The following is a 17589-nucleotide window of genomic DNA, read 5'->3' on the forward strand; positions in this document are numbered from 1 at the left end:
ATCAAGAACATACTTCATCTGTGACAAAACAGTTCCCATACGAGATCTAGATAGTTCTATACTCAAGAAGTATTTCAATAGTCTCAAATCTTTGGTTTGAAACTTAGTCTGTAGAAAAAATTTGAGAATCTGAATACCTTTATCATCATCATCTGTAATAACAATATCATCCTCATAAACAACAAGAAGGATCCTACCTGATGAAGTATGATGATAAAACACGAAATGATCCATTGCACAACGTCGAAGACCAAACTCAAGTACTTCAACATTGAAATGACCAAACCATGCTCTAGGAGATTGTTTTAAACCATATAGAGCTTTCTTGAGCCGATGCACTAAGCTTGACTCCCCTTGAGCAACAAACCTACGTGGTTGCTCCATATAAACCTCCTTCTCAAGGTTACCATGCAAGAAGGAATTTTTCACATGTAACCAATGCAGAGGCCAGTGACAAGTAGTAGCCAAGGAGATGAATAGACGTACTGATGCAAGTTTGGCAATTGGAGAAAAAGTATCAGAATAATCTAGACCATACACTCGAGTGTATCCCTTAGCAACAAGATGAGCCTTTAGACGAGCCACAGAACCATTAGGTTTGACTTTCACAATGTAAATCCAGGGACAACCAACCATAGAATTGTCAGGAGGAAGAGGTACAAAGTCCCAAGTGCCATTGTGATGTAAAGCTTTCAAATCTTTGAACATAGCATCCCTCCACCTAGAATGGGCTAAGGCTTTCGAAACAAATTTAGGAAGGGTAGTAGATGATAGAGCTAACAAAACAATAATAGGAGGGTGATAAGGAGTCATAGCAAACATAGTTGGAAATGGGATGTTGAGTACATGAGTGAACAACAATAGGAGGATCAACATCATGGGGAGTATGATCATCAGACGAGGAAATCAAAGGCGTGGTAGTAGAAGACTAGAAGCTAGGGGGGACTTTCTTCCTTGGAGCTGCCATTGTGAATACATTCGCAAATTGGAATGATCAAGACGATGAGAAGGACTCAAACTACATGGAGACTCAGATGGTTGGTTGGGCAAGGACAGTAAAGTAGAATTTAGAAGATTAGGCAAATGAAGAAACTCATAAGGTCAGAAGCACTTAGGGACTGTTGGACTGGGTGTAGTAAGGTGTAGACTTAAAGAAGGTAACATCGGTAGAAACAAAGAAGCAATGCAACACAAGACTATAACAATGATATCCCTTTTAAGTGAGTGGCCTTGAAGACACATTTTATAGCATGAGGATCCATTTTTTCCACCCCAAGAGTTAGTTGATGACAAAGGACACACCCAAATATACAAAGAAGGAGAGAAAATAAAGGTGAATTAAGAAAGAGAATGGAGTAGGGAATTTTACCACTAAATATAAAGGATGACATCCTGTTGATCAGATAACAAGTAGTAAGTACAATATCACTCCAAAACACTTTAGGTACGTGCATTTGATAAAGAAGGTGTGAGTGATTTCAAGAATGTCTATTTTTCCTCTCTGCCACCCCATTTTTTTTTAGGAGTATGGGCATAGGATGATTGATGAACAATACCAAACAGAGTCATATAAGTAGTGAATTGTGCACTGAAATACTCATTAGCATTATCACTTCAAAGTATTCGAATTGGCAAACCAAATTGAGTCTTTATTTCAAAACAAATGGCAGCAAAATACATGAAATAACTCGGAGCAATCTTTTATTAAATATAACCAGGTCATTCTTGAATAATCATCCACAAAGGTTACAAAATACTAGAAACCCAACTTGGACACAACCCTACTAGGACTCCAAACATCAAAATGAGCTAACATAAAAGGGCTTGCAGCCCGTTTATTGACTCGGGAAGCAAAAGGAACACGACGGTGCTTTCCCAATTAACAAGACTCACAATAGAGACAAAGAACTTAAACTAGGAACAAGACTTTTAACTTTTCCAAAAAAGGATGACCAAGGCGACGATGAATGTGGAAAGATGTGGCAGCGGCAATGCAGGCGGTAGAAGGAGATAGCGACTCAGAGTGATAGAGTCCACTAGCTTCACACCCTCCGCCAATTGTCTTCCTCATCTTCAAATCTTGAATAATCACAGAATCAGGGAAGCATGTCACTAAACAATTCATGGATTTAGTAATTTTTCTGTGGACATAAGATTGAAAGGAAATTTGGGAATATATAAAACTAAAGGAAGAGAAATAGAAGAAGTGGGATTTGCAGTCCCAATTCCCTTGACTGCAATGGTGGATCCATTAGCAAGAGTAACACAATTTAAATTTGCAGGATATTGAAGAGTGGAGAAGAAACTAGGTATACCTGTGATAGGATCAGTGGTAGCAAAGTAGGACAAGAAGTACTGGATGACAAGCATACCGTGGGATTAGTTGTTTGGGCATAGATGCAATGGGAAAAGAAGCCTGTTGTGACGTTTGATACTGATGGAACTTGGAATACTCTTCCTTTGATATGGATACAGTGCGTTGCTCCCACACTTGGCTCCAAAGGTGAGGAGTCGGTGGTGGCTGCATTGGCAACACCTGAAGGGTCTATTATGGATATCCCAGCACTTCTCAATAGTATGATTACTCTGTCCACAATGAGTGTACTTGCAAGGAGTACCTCTACGTCGTCCGTTTTTATCACTATGACCACTCAAACCACCTCATAACCTTTGTTGTTGTTTGGTAGTGAGCTAGAATCACCCTGTGTAGCAAAGGCTGTCCTCTTAGAACTAGATGCAAGAGTAGGAGAATGCGTGCTAAAGGAAGCACAAAGGACACGAGAATAAACATTGGCAAATGATGGAAGCTCAACACTACTAAGTATTTGGGACTAAACTACCTCAAACTTGGGTCTCAAGCCTACTAGAACACGAAGGATTGTCATCTGCTCCCTTTGCTTCTGCATCTCACGAACGTCGGCAGTTATAGGTTGCACGACGTTAAGTTCCTCATCAATACATTTCATCTCTCCAAAATAATTTGCAATACTTCTATCTGCTTGTTGTAACTAAAAGTACTTTTGGGATAAAACATGCATACTTGTAATGTTACTAGAGTATAGAAGTTTGACATAATCCCAAATCTCCTTGCACATATCTAGTTGCATATTTGTCTGTGCAATTTTTGGCTCCATCAAATTCTATAAGAGGAAGACAATCAAGGCATCTTCTTGAACCCACACGTCTTTTCTCTTTTCATCAGAAGGATAAAATTGGAGCAAGTGGTTAGATTTTCCTAATCCTACTAGATAAACCCAAACAACTTTAAACCATTGGACATAGTACTTTCTACCCAACTTTTGAGTGGTTATCTATGGCAGCGATGTAGGAAACAAATTTTTGGGATTCATAGATTCCATCCCAACACTCACAAATCCGCAGCCACACCAATGCCAAACAAGAACAACAATCAAAACTAATCAGGATGATCACAAACTATGTGAAGCACCGACACAACCACGGATGAGGCGAACAACTCACCGACGGATATAGCACTGCCACAGCCTCACAACGGGACATACGAATGCTGCCACTGCTCCAAAAAACTCACAAAGAAGCCTTCACAAGCCCTGAACAGAGATTAACGGAATACCGCGAGTGCACGGTTGAAAGAGGCTGGATTTTTGAGCAAAAAAAAGGCCCAACAGCTTGAGAATATTGTCTAGAGAAGGAATCAGAACATGGCATAGGAAAAAATACAGAAAAGGTGGCTGGAAACTCACTCATGCACCTGTGCATGGCGTCGGCACCACTGGAATTTGGCCAGCACATGGAGGTGCGTGGGGGCTCCTCGGTGATGGGGTTTTGTGGGGTTAGGCTTCAGGGGGTTCTTTTGTTGGGTGTATGGTTGGTTTTGTGAAATAATGAAGGTTGGAGGTGGATTTGGGAAGGACAGCTGCGAGAATGATTTTTTCAGCGACGGCTGTGGGGAATAGGGTTTAGGTTGGATCACGCTTTGATACCATGTTAAGATTTTGATTAAAATGAATGACCTAACTTCAAGATAGGTCTTTTCATCTGTTTATAATACAAATTAAATACATTCTAATATCACCCTTACTAACTTTCATTAATTTACGAACACAATAATAATACTTAAAGACATAAATAAACTCTAACAAGGGAGAATATTGTCTGCATATTTTCCGAAAATGAAGAGGGCAGAAGATTTTTGTTGCATTTGAATTTGGACTGCAATAGGCTCAAGAAAGGCTGGCTAGGATCCTTGGGTTGGAAAGCTTGGGGGTAAATGCACAGGGGTAAAAGGTGCAAGGTGCAAGGTGCACTGAGGCACAAAGGGTACTCGAAGCTAACACAATTATTAAAATTTAGTGTACATGCCCAATTTGATGGATGATTGATCTATGAACACATCAATAGTAATACTAGAATTTAAAATGCCAAAATATCAATATTAAAACATAAATGCATAGAAATTATGACTGCCAAGCACCAAGTTCTAAGTGAAACAAGCATTAGTTAAACATAAGCATGCGAGAGTTTAAACTACAAAGGAAATGAAATTGCAAAGCCCAAGGGCCTAAAAGCATCAACAACATAGTTCATTATCAAAAGAAGAGTACAATAAAATATTCCGAAGTTCAAAATCTAAACCTCCTCCTTAGTCATCATCAACTAAGTTTGCTAAGATATCATCATCATCATCAAAGTTTTCTTCTCCTACATCTTCCTCTTCCGTCTCCTCTGTGCTAGCCACTTGGATCTTATCCTCATCTACAAGTTCCAGCATTGTAGTTTGGCCCCTACCAATGCTAGATAAAGCTCTTCCCTAGAATATGATGACACATTCGCACTTATTCTTGATCTAGTGTGATGTAAGTGGTCGTTTACTCTAGTAGCTTTGGCAACAAAACCCCATGTCAAAGGATCATCTTCAAACACGCATTCATCATCCTCATCGGAATCTCCATCTATCCAACCAATCAACCACTCATTACTATCATCAATGTCCTCTAGAAGGATGGTATTAATGGTGTCACATTTGTTCTTTCGACACCTCAAAGTTCAATTATATTTCACAAATACCAAATCATTCAAGCGTAGCTGGGCTAGTCTATTTCTCTTTTGGCTATGAAGCTACAAGAAGTGTGAAGTAATATAATAAATAATGATTTTAAAAAGTAGTAGACTGGTAGTAAATGTTCTTTAATCCACAATATCCTAGTCACTTACATGTTGGAATATGCCTCAATTTCTTTCGCAGCCAGTAGCACGACACATGAGCCTAAAGATTTTCATAGCAGACTTTTGCAAGTTTGGAGTTGATGATCAAAATGATATCCACCATTGCACTGTTATTAAGTATATTTCAAATGAATACCTACTAGCTAACTAGAAAAAATAATTTTAAAGAGAAAGAGGTAGTAAAAGTGCCACTTTGCCTGGTGCTTTTGTCTTCCTTCATCTCACTACCATATCAATTCCAAAGAGCCCACTAGCGCTAGTGTAATTTTTCAACACATTTGAAACTTTATCTTGCAATTTAGGGGATGGCACCAACCTTGCAATGCATTTGTACAAACCCGACATGATTTCTTCATCTTGAAAATGTGAGGTTTGAATGGTAAAACTCTAGGTTCAAGTAGTGTGCATCTGCATTCAAAGATTGATAGAGTTGAATACTAGCCGCTCTTTTGCCAGCTGCCTCCTTTGCCCATTTATTGATATTCCAATCCTCATAAGTAAACATCTTTCTCAAGTTATTCTTCTGAAGGCAGTTGCAAATCTTGCAACTGCATACCTTAGTAACTTCTTTCCTCCTGTGATTTGCCTCATCAACTTCACCATACCAACATTGTTATAAATATGACCATTCAAAAGTGTCCAATATATATGTGACCTCTTTGCTTCCAAAAATCTTCCTATTCAAAAATCATGAAGTGAAGCCATTCAAATGTTAAATAAACAATATATAAATTATAAATGTTGTTCTAGGAATAAGTTATTATCTGCTGCGACATAATTTAAGGCATTATCAATCACTACTTGAATCACATTTGATTCTCCAATTTCCTCCCACGATATCATCAAATAATCTATACATTCTATCTGCATTCTTACAATATTAGAAGCATCAATAGACTTGATGAACACTAAGCCCCTTGGAGAGTTCACTAAGAAATTTATTATGTCCTTATTAGCAACTGAATCGCTCCGACCGTCGGACATAATCGAGCATCCATATTTTGCCCATTCCTCCTTATGAACCTTCATCAATTGTTTCGTTTGACTAACTTCCTTCTTCAAGAAAGGAACTCTCACTTCATGATAGCTAAGCGGCTTTATTCTAGGACTATATTGCCCAATCAATTCAAGTGCCACTGCAAAGCTCTCCAAACATGCAACATTAAATGGTATTCCAGCATCATACATTTACCTAACAAAATCTGTCAATGCCTTTTGTCTCAATTCTTTCTGCACACCTTATTAATTGATGTTTGTTTCATCTACCCTTCTTTCCTAGCTTGAACCGCTGTCTTTGGATCAGGAGAAAATCAAGTCTATATACCCCTTTTGTTTTGGTTTCTTCAAGGTGGATTGGTAGGAAATTCGACTGCCACTACAAAACACTCTCTGGCCACGAGGGTCAATTTCCTAGACTTCATCCTCTTTATCTTCACCATAACAATTTATATCATCGAGCAATAACTCATTTTCCTCGTCTTTATCTTTATTCAACATGTACTCCCTAATCTCCTCACAAACATGAGCAGGGCACTTATAGCATTCTTTTACATTTCAAAATCCTCCAGCAATATTTTGTTTTGCCTGAAATGCTCCTCCCTTTGTGACTTTACCAAAAAAATTGCAAGTCGCATTATTTCTAATTTCTTGATCTTCCAAATGTGCATACTTCCATGCAGGATCTTTCTTTGCAGAGCCTTGGGATTCATTTAAGATTTAAGCCCTATTACCGTAAATGCAAAAGAAGTGTATACTATATTTCAAAAATAAACATAAATAAATTGAATTCAGGAAAATGTACACTGTATTTCCAAACAAAGCAGCACTAAATTCAGTAAAGTATTAACTTGCACTGAACTACAGAATTAATTAATTACATATTATATATTAACCTGCATTAAACATTTAAACTACATATTATATACTGCATTAACTGGCCAAAAGCAGGGCAGCAGCTACCAGCAGTAGCTAATTACTCTGAGCCCTGAGGCTACTGCCAGTGAGCCCAACCTGGTTGAGACTCAAAACCAAATTTCAAAAAACTGAAGAAGAAGAAGAAGAAGAAGAAGAAGAAGAGAGCAGTGGGCCCTCAAAAAATCTGGTTGAGACTCAAGACCAAATTTTGAAGAAGAACGACTCATTAAGACGATGATGAAGGCTCTCGCAGGTTCGAAGGCTCTGGCGAAAATGACAGCAGGGCTTTCTTGCTGGTTCAAAGGCTTTGGAGAAGACAAAAGGGCTGTCTCCGGGATGAAGGGCTCTGGCTCTCTCGCTAGGGCTTGAAGTTAAAAAAAACCAGGAAAGATTATTTTCTTAAAAGGTGAAAAAAAAATAAGGGTAAAGGCAGAACCATTGAAACATAACTCATTGCGTCTTGCTCCTACCTGCGCCTCACTGTGCCCACCTTTGTTTCATGCAGGTCACCTTGAAAACCCATTGCCTCTCTACGCCTTGCGCCTAGGCGTCCCTCAGGTGCACTTTTGATTACTATGGGTAAATACCTCATGCTTGTGTATGGGGTGATAGGGTGGTGGCTGATTTTTCTGTGCATTAGGGATCCATGTGTGTTGATCCCGCTGATGTCACTAGACCTTGACCCGGTAGGATAAAGATGATTCGCATGATGTGGATCATAGTATTGAGCTTGAGGTGATGGATATGCTGGATGATAACTGCTATCATGAGATCCATATGATTGTGATGATGAATCATCTAAACTAAAATCTCCGAAACTACAAACCACACCATATGAATCTTCATAAGAATCACGATCTCGGTGTCATTGACTTCTTCTAGTTTGTGCATCATAACTCCCACTAGGTTCACCACTAGTAGCTCTCCTTCTCCTAGGTTGTGAAGATTGGTACTCTGAAGGAATACTGAAGTTATAATTTTCGGGTATATCATGTAGTCCATAATGACTAGGAGGATATGTATCCCTTACAAATGATGCCCTTATATCATACTCGTAATAATATTCTGCACCGCCACCGCCACCACCACCACCACCACCACCACCATCACCCCTAGCCCCTACCGAAGCTCTATTACCACCACCATCATGACTTGGTGGGCTCAAACCAATATAATCATCACTTTGTGTACAGGAGTTGGGCTTGAATCATGCGCAATTATTGGTCGTTGATCATCTCCTTTTGCAGTACCACCAACCTCTTCATCTAACCAATTTGAGTTGTCTCGACCGTCAAGTAATGGCGCCTCTCTCTTCTCTAACCATGGACTTAAAAGGATCATCTTCTTCAAAAAATATAGTCCAAATTGATGGGGTTAAAACTATCTTCGATTTCCTGTTGACTTCTCATTGTATGTATTTAACTTTAAAGTTTAACCTCAAGTTGTAATGCATGAAAACAAATTTTGTAGTCTATATACTTTAATCTATTTCTTGGTTTCATATGGATGAGGCTAAAGGTGCTCCAATTATATTCACAGTTCGAAACTGATGTGGCCTTGCTAAGAACTCTGATTGCTATTCTTTGGAACTTAGGAGTACACATGCCATAATGAATCCATCATTCGATTGCATGAATAATTGGGGGAAAAAAAAAAAAAAACATATGTCAATATAGTGTATTTTTAAGAAGTGAAATTTGAACATAAAAATGACAAAATAGATCCGTTCATCCATTATTTAGCTATATTTACCAAAATTTGTTTGTTTTGTTGCCCTTTGAGCCAACAGGGTTCTAAATGTCTCCTGCTGATCCTGATATAGTAGCAATTAAAAAAGGATGATTGTAAAATATAATTAATTAATTAGATATATTAATATATATTATAGAAAGTACTGTAGAATACTAAAATAATTTATTATTCAATAGAACCAATACTTACTTGATTAATAGTCTAAGTTTGAGTATCTATATCGGGTATCAACTTAGTTATCACTTTTTTTTTAACCCTATCCATGACTTCTCTAGTAATTTCAGGAGAGAGTGGGCACCATAAAGAAATTGGGTGTTAAAAAAATATCATAAAATTTAATTTATGAACATATTAATCAATAATAGTGTTAATGCAACTATGCATAATTTAAAAGTTGAAATAATGGGTGGGGCACCATAAAGAAATTGGGTGATAAAAAAATATCAAAAAATTAAATTTATGAACATATTAATCAATAATAGTGTTAATGCAATTATACATAATTTAAAAGTTGAAATAATAAGAAATTATATTTTATGTATGCTTACCAGCTGCATCAAGTCTTGGTGCAATTGAAAACTCTACCGATTATCAATAATTTTCTAATAATCTTTGTTAAACCAGCAATTTTTTCGAATGGCTAACTTTGCCTTATCAATTGTCTTGTATATGAAACTCATGGTTGTTTTTCATCACCATCAACCAATTAAGAACTTTCACTAAGGGTTCTTGTACTTTAATTATGTCATCGCCTTTTGCCAAAACTCTTGCCCTAAGATAATCTTCTTCGCATCATATGCTGGATCTACTTTTGCCTTCCCAAACCTTGAGTTTTTCCAAGCATCAGATGTGAATATTTCTCTCAATGCTTGTTTATGCCTAACAATGGTCTCCAAGGCAATAAAGTTGGTGGCAAATCGAGTGATGGTAGGGTGAAACAATTCTCTATTATCTGTGAATTTCTTCATGAAATCCACTGTCCATGTGTGGTTGTAAATAAAAAAAGTTATTATTTTTGCATCTTCTAAGACATTCTTCACATTACTTTTCTAGCCGATATCTTCAAGAACAAGGTTTATGCAATGAGCTATACATGCTGTCCAGTAGAGATTGGACCTCTTTTGTATTAATAATTTCATTCCTACCTTCATTGTAGCTTCATTATCAGTTACTATTTGGATAACATTTTTCTTGCCAATTTCTTCAACCACCTCGTCCATTAATCTGAAATGAAATTTTAGATTTAATAATTATTACAAAATTAAAAATATACAAGTCCATAATGCTATTGCATATACAATGAAAATTAGAAAATTACCTGAAATAATATTCAGTTGTTAGGCTCGGCGCATTAGAGGCATCAACTGACTTATGAAATAGAGTGCCTCTATTATAATAAACTAAAAATTTTATTGTGTTTTCTAGTTGGTCCTAACTAACCATCACACATAATGGTTGCACATCTCTCCTTCAACATGCATGCAAAAGAAGATATATAATTTATTTTTCAATACTCTTGGTCCAAATAAATTTCATATACCTCATAGGGTGATGGGACTCTTCATCCCCTTCCCAACCTTTGTAGCAACATCAAGCATAGGTTGCACAAATGGAGAGTCCACCACATATGCTGGAATCCGATTATAAATTAGGAATTTTTCAATTGCTTTTTCAAATTTACTTCTTAAACCTTTCAGTAGTTTAGTGTTTATTTTTGGTTGTTTTGCACTCTTGCTTCTTTCTAAAATAGGATCCATTGCCTATAGCCTAGCTTCAGGGGCATCGATATTGATTCATTGTTGTCCACTACCTCGAGCTTCTCGAACGCTATAAGATCGAGCTTTACTGAAACCACTACTAACACCAACACTGCTAGAGCCACCTCCCTCTTCATAAATATTATCCCTTTAGTTGTTCTTGTTCGAATCTCTATTTCTCTTCCCATTATTGCTGTGACTGTATGCTTTCTTATCAAGCAAATCTCAATTTTTCTTCTTCCGAGTCTTCTTCATTGCTCAAATCCTTAAAATCTCCTCTAATTTGAACTTCCATTTTTTTTTTTGCTTTATATATATATCTCTTCTTCTTAGCATATTATTGTAGATGTTTCAACATTTGTTCTCATACTTGTGTGGTTACTTTCGAGCATCCAGCCACTTGACCTTTTTTATGTGCTAAGTGTTGTTTCAAGCCAGTAATGCTTCCTTTAATTATATTCCCAGACAGCTTACGCATAATAATATGTTTGTTACCGTCCGCCGGAGTACTAAAATGTCATCCATTGTCCTCACTAGGTAAGTTCTTATTTCCTTTCTCACGTGAGATCTTGATAGACTTGATTTGATGATCTCTACAGAAAACACAAAGTTACAATCCTTATAAAAAAATGAAAATAAGATATAATATAATTAGCAAGTACAAAATAGTCTTTCTAATTTTAAATATTTATTACATAAAAATAAAATAAAATCTTTTATAAAAAATAATTAGTAGTACTTATTCAAAATCTTTAAATAATTAAAAATTTAAAATATTAGATATTTCATCTACTAATAAAATGTCAAAAAATTATAAAAAAATATTAATTATTTATATGCAATATATTTATTTTAATGTCATTAAATTTATTTCTCGAATCTTTAAAATTAGGAATTTAGGATTTTAGGTATATATTCAGCCTAGTTTAATTATTAAATTTCCTAAGTATCAAATCCTATCCCTAAACTTAGTATAATATATAACTATTCAAAATAACTAAAGCTAAACCTAATAAATATTTATATATAAACAATATAACATATAAATAAATAGTAGTCTAAGACTTTAAGTAAACATTAAACAATAAACAAAAGAGAGAAAAAAAAAAACAAAAGATGGAAAAAAAAGGCAGTCGCTGGAGTCTCAAAGAGAACTCCAATTTCCAAATCTCCAAGACTCGAACTCTTGAAGATGGAAGACCAGAAGGGAGGTGGGGCTCGCAGCAACTGGCGGAGCTGCTGGGCTGGTCTGCAACTGCCGAACTGGCTTCAAGCCTTCAACTGCTTGAGGGGAAGTGGGGAGTCTAAGCCTTCAATGGCTCAACTGCTTGAGGGGGCCCAGAGAGGGGGGGGGGGGGGAGGGGGTGTGGGGGAGAGAGATCTTAGCCTCCAAACTCGAAGAAATTAGACAAATGGAGGAGGGGAGTGCTCGCCGACTGCAAACGAAGGGTCCTTCTTATTCTTTAGCTTCAAACAACAAGTCAAAGTTAATATTTTTTTATTTCAGTCTTTGGAATGGTAGATCTGCCTAGGACGAGTGGTTGGGAGAGGGAGAAAGCAGGGCATCGTGAGAAAGTTGGGTGGGTTTGAAGGAGAAAAGCCAAATGGAAGTGTCGGTTGCCGTAACAGTCCGTAATGGACTGTAACGGTGCATAACGGATCGTAACAGCCATTACAGCCGTGAATTCCCCCCCCCGGCGCGCGGCAGTATCAGTTCGTAATGGTTTCAGCATCCCAATTTTCCTTTACATGACGGCCATTACGATATGTTTCGTTATTTAAAATCATGATATATATAGGATTATAATGTTGGGCAACTAAGAAACAAGATATCCAAATGGTAAAAATTTCCAAAATGAGAATGCTAAATTGGATGATTGGTTTGGGCATTTGCAACGTACGTTGAATAGTGCATTTGTGAGGAGTGAGCTCTTGGTTTTAAATCATGGCTGCTACTGTTATGTAACGCTTTTTTGGGATATCGATACCGTTACACACCCCGAAATCCGTTGGAAGAAATATCACTTTTGTAGTGGCCGTTATGGATTGCAACCGTAACATAAAGGCCGCTACGACCGTTACGTAATCGTTATAGGATTGTTACGAGAATTATTTTATTTTTTACTTCTCACTTTTTCCCCCTCTTTCATAAATCATTCTCAATATACCATATGGCGAGGGGGAAAAAGATTATAACAAGGATGACAATTATAAAAAAAAATTACTATTTTTTTTTTAAATACTCACAAGAGATGCATTAATTAACAATTTGAAAACTCTAACTTGTTAGGAAAATATTTTATTTTGATAATATTAGTAATATGATATTTATGTTCCATATTTTTCAACTTCAACCTCCTTTCTTTTCTAGTTATTTTATATTTGTATTATTCGTATGGCTCATGTGTCTAATAGATTGATGGAGTGTATAATGTATTTTGTTTTATTAATTAATTTAGCAAACATGAGAATTTATCACAAATAAGAACAATGAGAAGTATAAATACGCACACCCACGTAATTTTTGTATCAATGGTGGTTTAAAACAAATGTAAACTTGTTGCCCTTACCAAATAACTTAGTTAGTCGAACTAAAGGATCCAAAATATACTAAAACTCTTCTAAGAAGGGTTAAAAGTTTAAAACATGCAAGTATGCTAATATGCAGAAGGTTGTGCATGCTTGAAAAAAATTCACAGCCATTACGCCCGCTTCCTGTTATGCAACATCCGCTACTCTTGCTTCTTGTTACACCCGCTACCGTTCGTTACGCTACCCGTTATTGCGATTTAAAACCATGAGTGAGCTAGTTACCCTTGGTGGCAATAGGAGTGGGGATAAACTTAAAATAATTTGGAATTTATTAGTTATAATAAGTTAGTTACAATTAGTTATGTAATAAATTATATTAGTACCATAGATAAAATAATAAGCTTAGGTTTGTAGAATGCTTATTCTTTGGAATGGATTAGTTAAAATAACTTAGTAATATAAAAATTATGTTGTTACCATAGAGCAAATAATAAAGTGAAACTTTTGTGAATCCATATCAAGGAATAGATGAGGAACAACTATTCTCAGATTTTGATACATTGGGAATATTTATTCCTTTCTCTCTTTCCCAAGTTTTTCATTGATTGCATTATATCTCAAGGAATAGCTGTCCCGTGAACCATATATAACCTAACCTAAGGATTTAACAACCCTCAAATTGTTGGGGGAAATTGCCCATGATTGTGTAAATCAGTGGAAAACGATTCATATAGCCGAGCCATTGAGTGGGACTTAAGACTAGTTTTGTTATTGTTGTTGTGTATGTGTGTGCGCACACATGTGAAAAAACATGCTTGAATTTGTTTAGAGCAATCTGTGTCTTCCAATCTGGTGCAAAGTTGGAATAAGGCTATTTACTATGGTCATTCAAACATCTCTAATGTTTCAGATCTAGGAATGATATCACGAGAATGGCAATTGGGGGTAATAGGAATGAAATCAGTTGCATAGGGAAGATTCAATTTGACCCACCATTATAGTTGGAGTACTATCCTGCTACACCAGAAGTGGGATTCCATGGGAGTTGGAAACAGGAATCTGGATAGGAGAACGAAATTCTGTGAATTAAGATGGCAATGTTGCCCTTGTAGACAGCAAAAGAACAAAGCAGCCTACATGTCCCAATGATTCGGGTAGTTGTTTCATTTTTCCAAACAAGGCCTTACAATATTCATTAGCTGTTTCAACACTGGTTTTAAATAACCTGATCCTATTTATTGGCTTATGCCTGCTTTGGTGTGTACTACTTTCCAACATTGAAGACTGTTATCTATTTTAGTGAACCGTGTGATGCTTTCAGTTGTGCTATCAATCACAAGTTATAGATGATCACAATTATCATTATGTGCAAATTACACAACATAACATTAATCCTCCTTTTCTTTTGACTTTATTCTCATTGGAAATGCAAATATACTTCACCTTCTACTTGACAGTACTGAATTTCTGAAATCCACAGTATGAACACCCCCTATGCTTGTGTTTTAATGCCCCTGATGCCTTTATGGACCATTTCTGTTCTTTGATTTCAGCAATGTTTGGATCACCTTATGTTGCGATATGTCAGATCAAAGAACCATTTTCAGGATCTGTTTCTAGATATCTGGAGTCAATAAAGCTTTACTGAATTTATCAGAAATTGGATTGCTATTTTCCACTTATTAAATAGTGCCTAGATTGCTACTCCAAACAACTTGAATATTTGGGATGCTAAAACCTCAACCTTTTGTTTCAGAGTCGGAAAAAAAATTGCTGCCTTTTCAGTATTCGTTTGAGGAGCGGGAAACAGCTTATATGGCTGCTCGTGAGAGAATTTTTTCTATGGATGAAGGGGAGTCGAAAGAACCCATCCAGCAGAAACCAAGAAGCGTTCCTGTGGTTGCCCAGCGTATGATTGCCCATGCCCTTGGCAAAAGAATCAACTCATGCAGTCAGGGGTCCACAAATAAAAATGCTAGAGAATGCAAAGGCCAAACTGGTGAACCAGACAGTCGAGAGAAGAATAAGATTGATCCTACATTGATCTATGCATCATCAGTCACAGAAAGGAAGGCTTCTGAAAAACCAGCTAATGAAAATTCCATTGAGGCTTGCATGCCTCAGAATGGAAGAAGCGGGTCAGGTGTGAACCGGGACAATATGAAAGACGAGCTTTCAGGTGCTGCGAAGAGGATTTTTGCCCATGCATTAGGAAGGAATTTGGCTAAGGATGGTCTTTCTTCTAAATGCAGTGAAACGAAACAAATCAATATTGCAGCAGAACAAATTGATGAGTAGGGTTTGATAAACCTTTCACTAATAGTGAATGAGGCTTTCATGCACTTGGCATGTTCCTGCACAAGTGTGAAGAGTTCCCCAGGTTTCCATGAAAGTCTGGTTGAATGATCATTTGATGATGAAAGCTTTGATGTGACTACTATTTTGGAGCTGCATTGCAAGTGAATCCAATGTCATGTGGTGCTTGCTCGCTTGTTCGGTGACTGCACCTCCAGAAAAATATAACTGGTCTATAATATCCATCCCATTTAAGTGAACTGGTGAAAAATGACCGATCAACCTGATGGTGTGGCTAAGCAGGGTTATGGCATTTTGGCTGGAGTTGAAGAAAATGACTGCTGAGCAGAAGTTGCATGTTTTATTGCATCTGTAAAGTACAATTTCCTCGTGTTTCTTTTGGATGATTATTGAATGACATGTAAGCTTGATGGTTCGTCCAAGTGTTAAGAGAAAAATTACACCATTGAGGTCAACCACCTTCAGGGGCCGGTACATCATTTCCAACTTCTGCCTAGATCAGTCTATCGCCTGCGATGGGCCAGTCGACTGCCTCAGGCTGTGAAGTCTGATTCGGTCTTCTTTGTTTGCCATTTTTATGGTTTTAGTCCATCAGTGTCATCTTTTTAATATTTTTAAAGTTTTACATGATAAAAAAAAATTACAATTGAGAGAATAGAAATACAAATAATTAGGATTTTAACTCTTCCAATCTTCTCTCAATTCTTCAACTTTAATGGCTTAATCATGTTAAAAAAAAAAAAACTTGAGCACAATTTTATTAGTACACAACAAATTATTATAATCAAGATTAGGTTAATGGAACCTTGGAACTAACAATCTATCTTTTTTTATGATGACAAACTATTCGCAAAAAATAGGAACAAGTATAAACCATTTAATTCACACATAAGTTCTTATTTTTCATCTCTTCCTTTGATGTCATCAAAACCAAAATAGGTGGGGGTGAGACTAAAGATTTTATGCATTTAAGCACAAAGTCTTGATTTTATCCACAACATGTTTGTCATAAAAAAAATATAAAAGTATAATAATTTCTCTTAATAAAAAAGCGAGATGTGTCCCCCCCCCCCCCTACCTACCCACTACGATTTTTTTTTCCTTTTGAAAACAACAGAAACGAGATAAATTTGGAAACTTTTGAAATTGAGAATAAGTTGTGATTGAATTGTTCATTGAAAATCATATTTTTAAATATATTGTTTTGATTGTACTTAATTGCATTAAAATTCTTTACTTTTCATCCCTCATAATTTGGTTTTGATGATGTCAAAAGGGAGTTTTTCAAAACTCTGATTTGAAATTTTTTTTTTTTTATTGAAAATAGTTTGTCATTATAAAAAAATAGGGAGATTGCTGGTTTCAAGGTTTCATTAACTTGGTTTTGATGATAATAAATTATTTTGAACCAACAATTTTACTTTTAAGTTGTGATTCAATAGGTTTTAAGTCATTAGAGCTAAAAAAAAAAATAGACAGAGCTTGAAGACCCTTTATTTATTTGTCTCATAATTCTAATTTTGTGTGCTTAAACACAACATTTTTGTAATCATCTTACGCCATAAGAAAACATTGTTTCCAACCTTAAATTTAGTGGAGAAGTGTTCACGCTTTAAAAGTAATTTGAAACGAGATAAGAATAAATTGTCCAATGTATAGTGATGAGTGATATGTTGACAAACCCTAGGGATAGGTTGATTAGCCTTGGCAAAATGGTTTCTCAATCGATCGACCTTTGGGATAGGTCAACTAGATCCACGCTTAAATGTGTCCAATGACTAGTATAGTTCAATCGGCTCAGAAAAAGCGGTCGTCAAATTGATTGGCTGACACATCCCAATGGGTAGAAAATGGCTAGTTTGACTGTAACTCTATATATATGTTGAAAGTTATGGTGTGATCCCAAGAGGGGGTGAATTGGGATTTAAAAAATATTTTGTTAATTTAAACTTCACCAATTCACCACATTAAATCTCATTTAAAAATTAAAACGTGTATAAAAAATAAGAATGACAAAAATAAACATTCATACACATGCAGAAATTAAAGTGCAGAATTTAAACGTGAGAGAGAGAGAGAGAGAGAGAGAGAGAGAGAGAGAGAGAGAGAGAGA

The 17589-nt window shown here is 36.4% G+C and overlaps 1 protein-coding gene across 3 annotated transcripts in view; it reads left to right on the forward strand.

Annotated features, from left to right (window-relative positions):
* LOC131154221 (uncharacterized) overlaps positions 1-15931 on the forward strand; it is a 58927-nt gene extending 42996 nt beyond the window's left edge. For all 3 annotated transcript variants that reach the window (XM_058106852.1, XM_058106853.1, XM_058106854.1), the window contains one exon: positions 14917-15931. In XM_058106852.1, the coding sequence (XP_057962835.1) occupies positions 14917-15458 (542 nt within the window). In that variant the 3' untranslated portion in view covers positions 15459-15931. The remainder of the gene's footprint in view (positions 1-14916) is intronic.
* Positions 15932-17589: the final 1658 nt, after the last annotated feature.

This window comes from Malania oleifera, chromosome 4 (assembly GCF_029873635.1).
Source record: "Malania oleifera isolate guangnan ecotype guangnan chromosome 4, ASM2987363v1, whole genome shotgun sequence".
NCBI classification, from domain to species: domain Eukaryota; kingdom Viridiplantae; phylum Streptophyta; class Magnoliopsida; order Santalales; family Ximeniaceae; genus Malania; species Malania oleifera.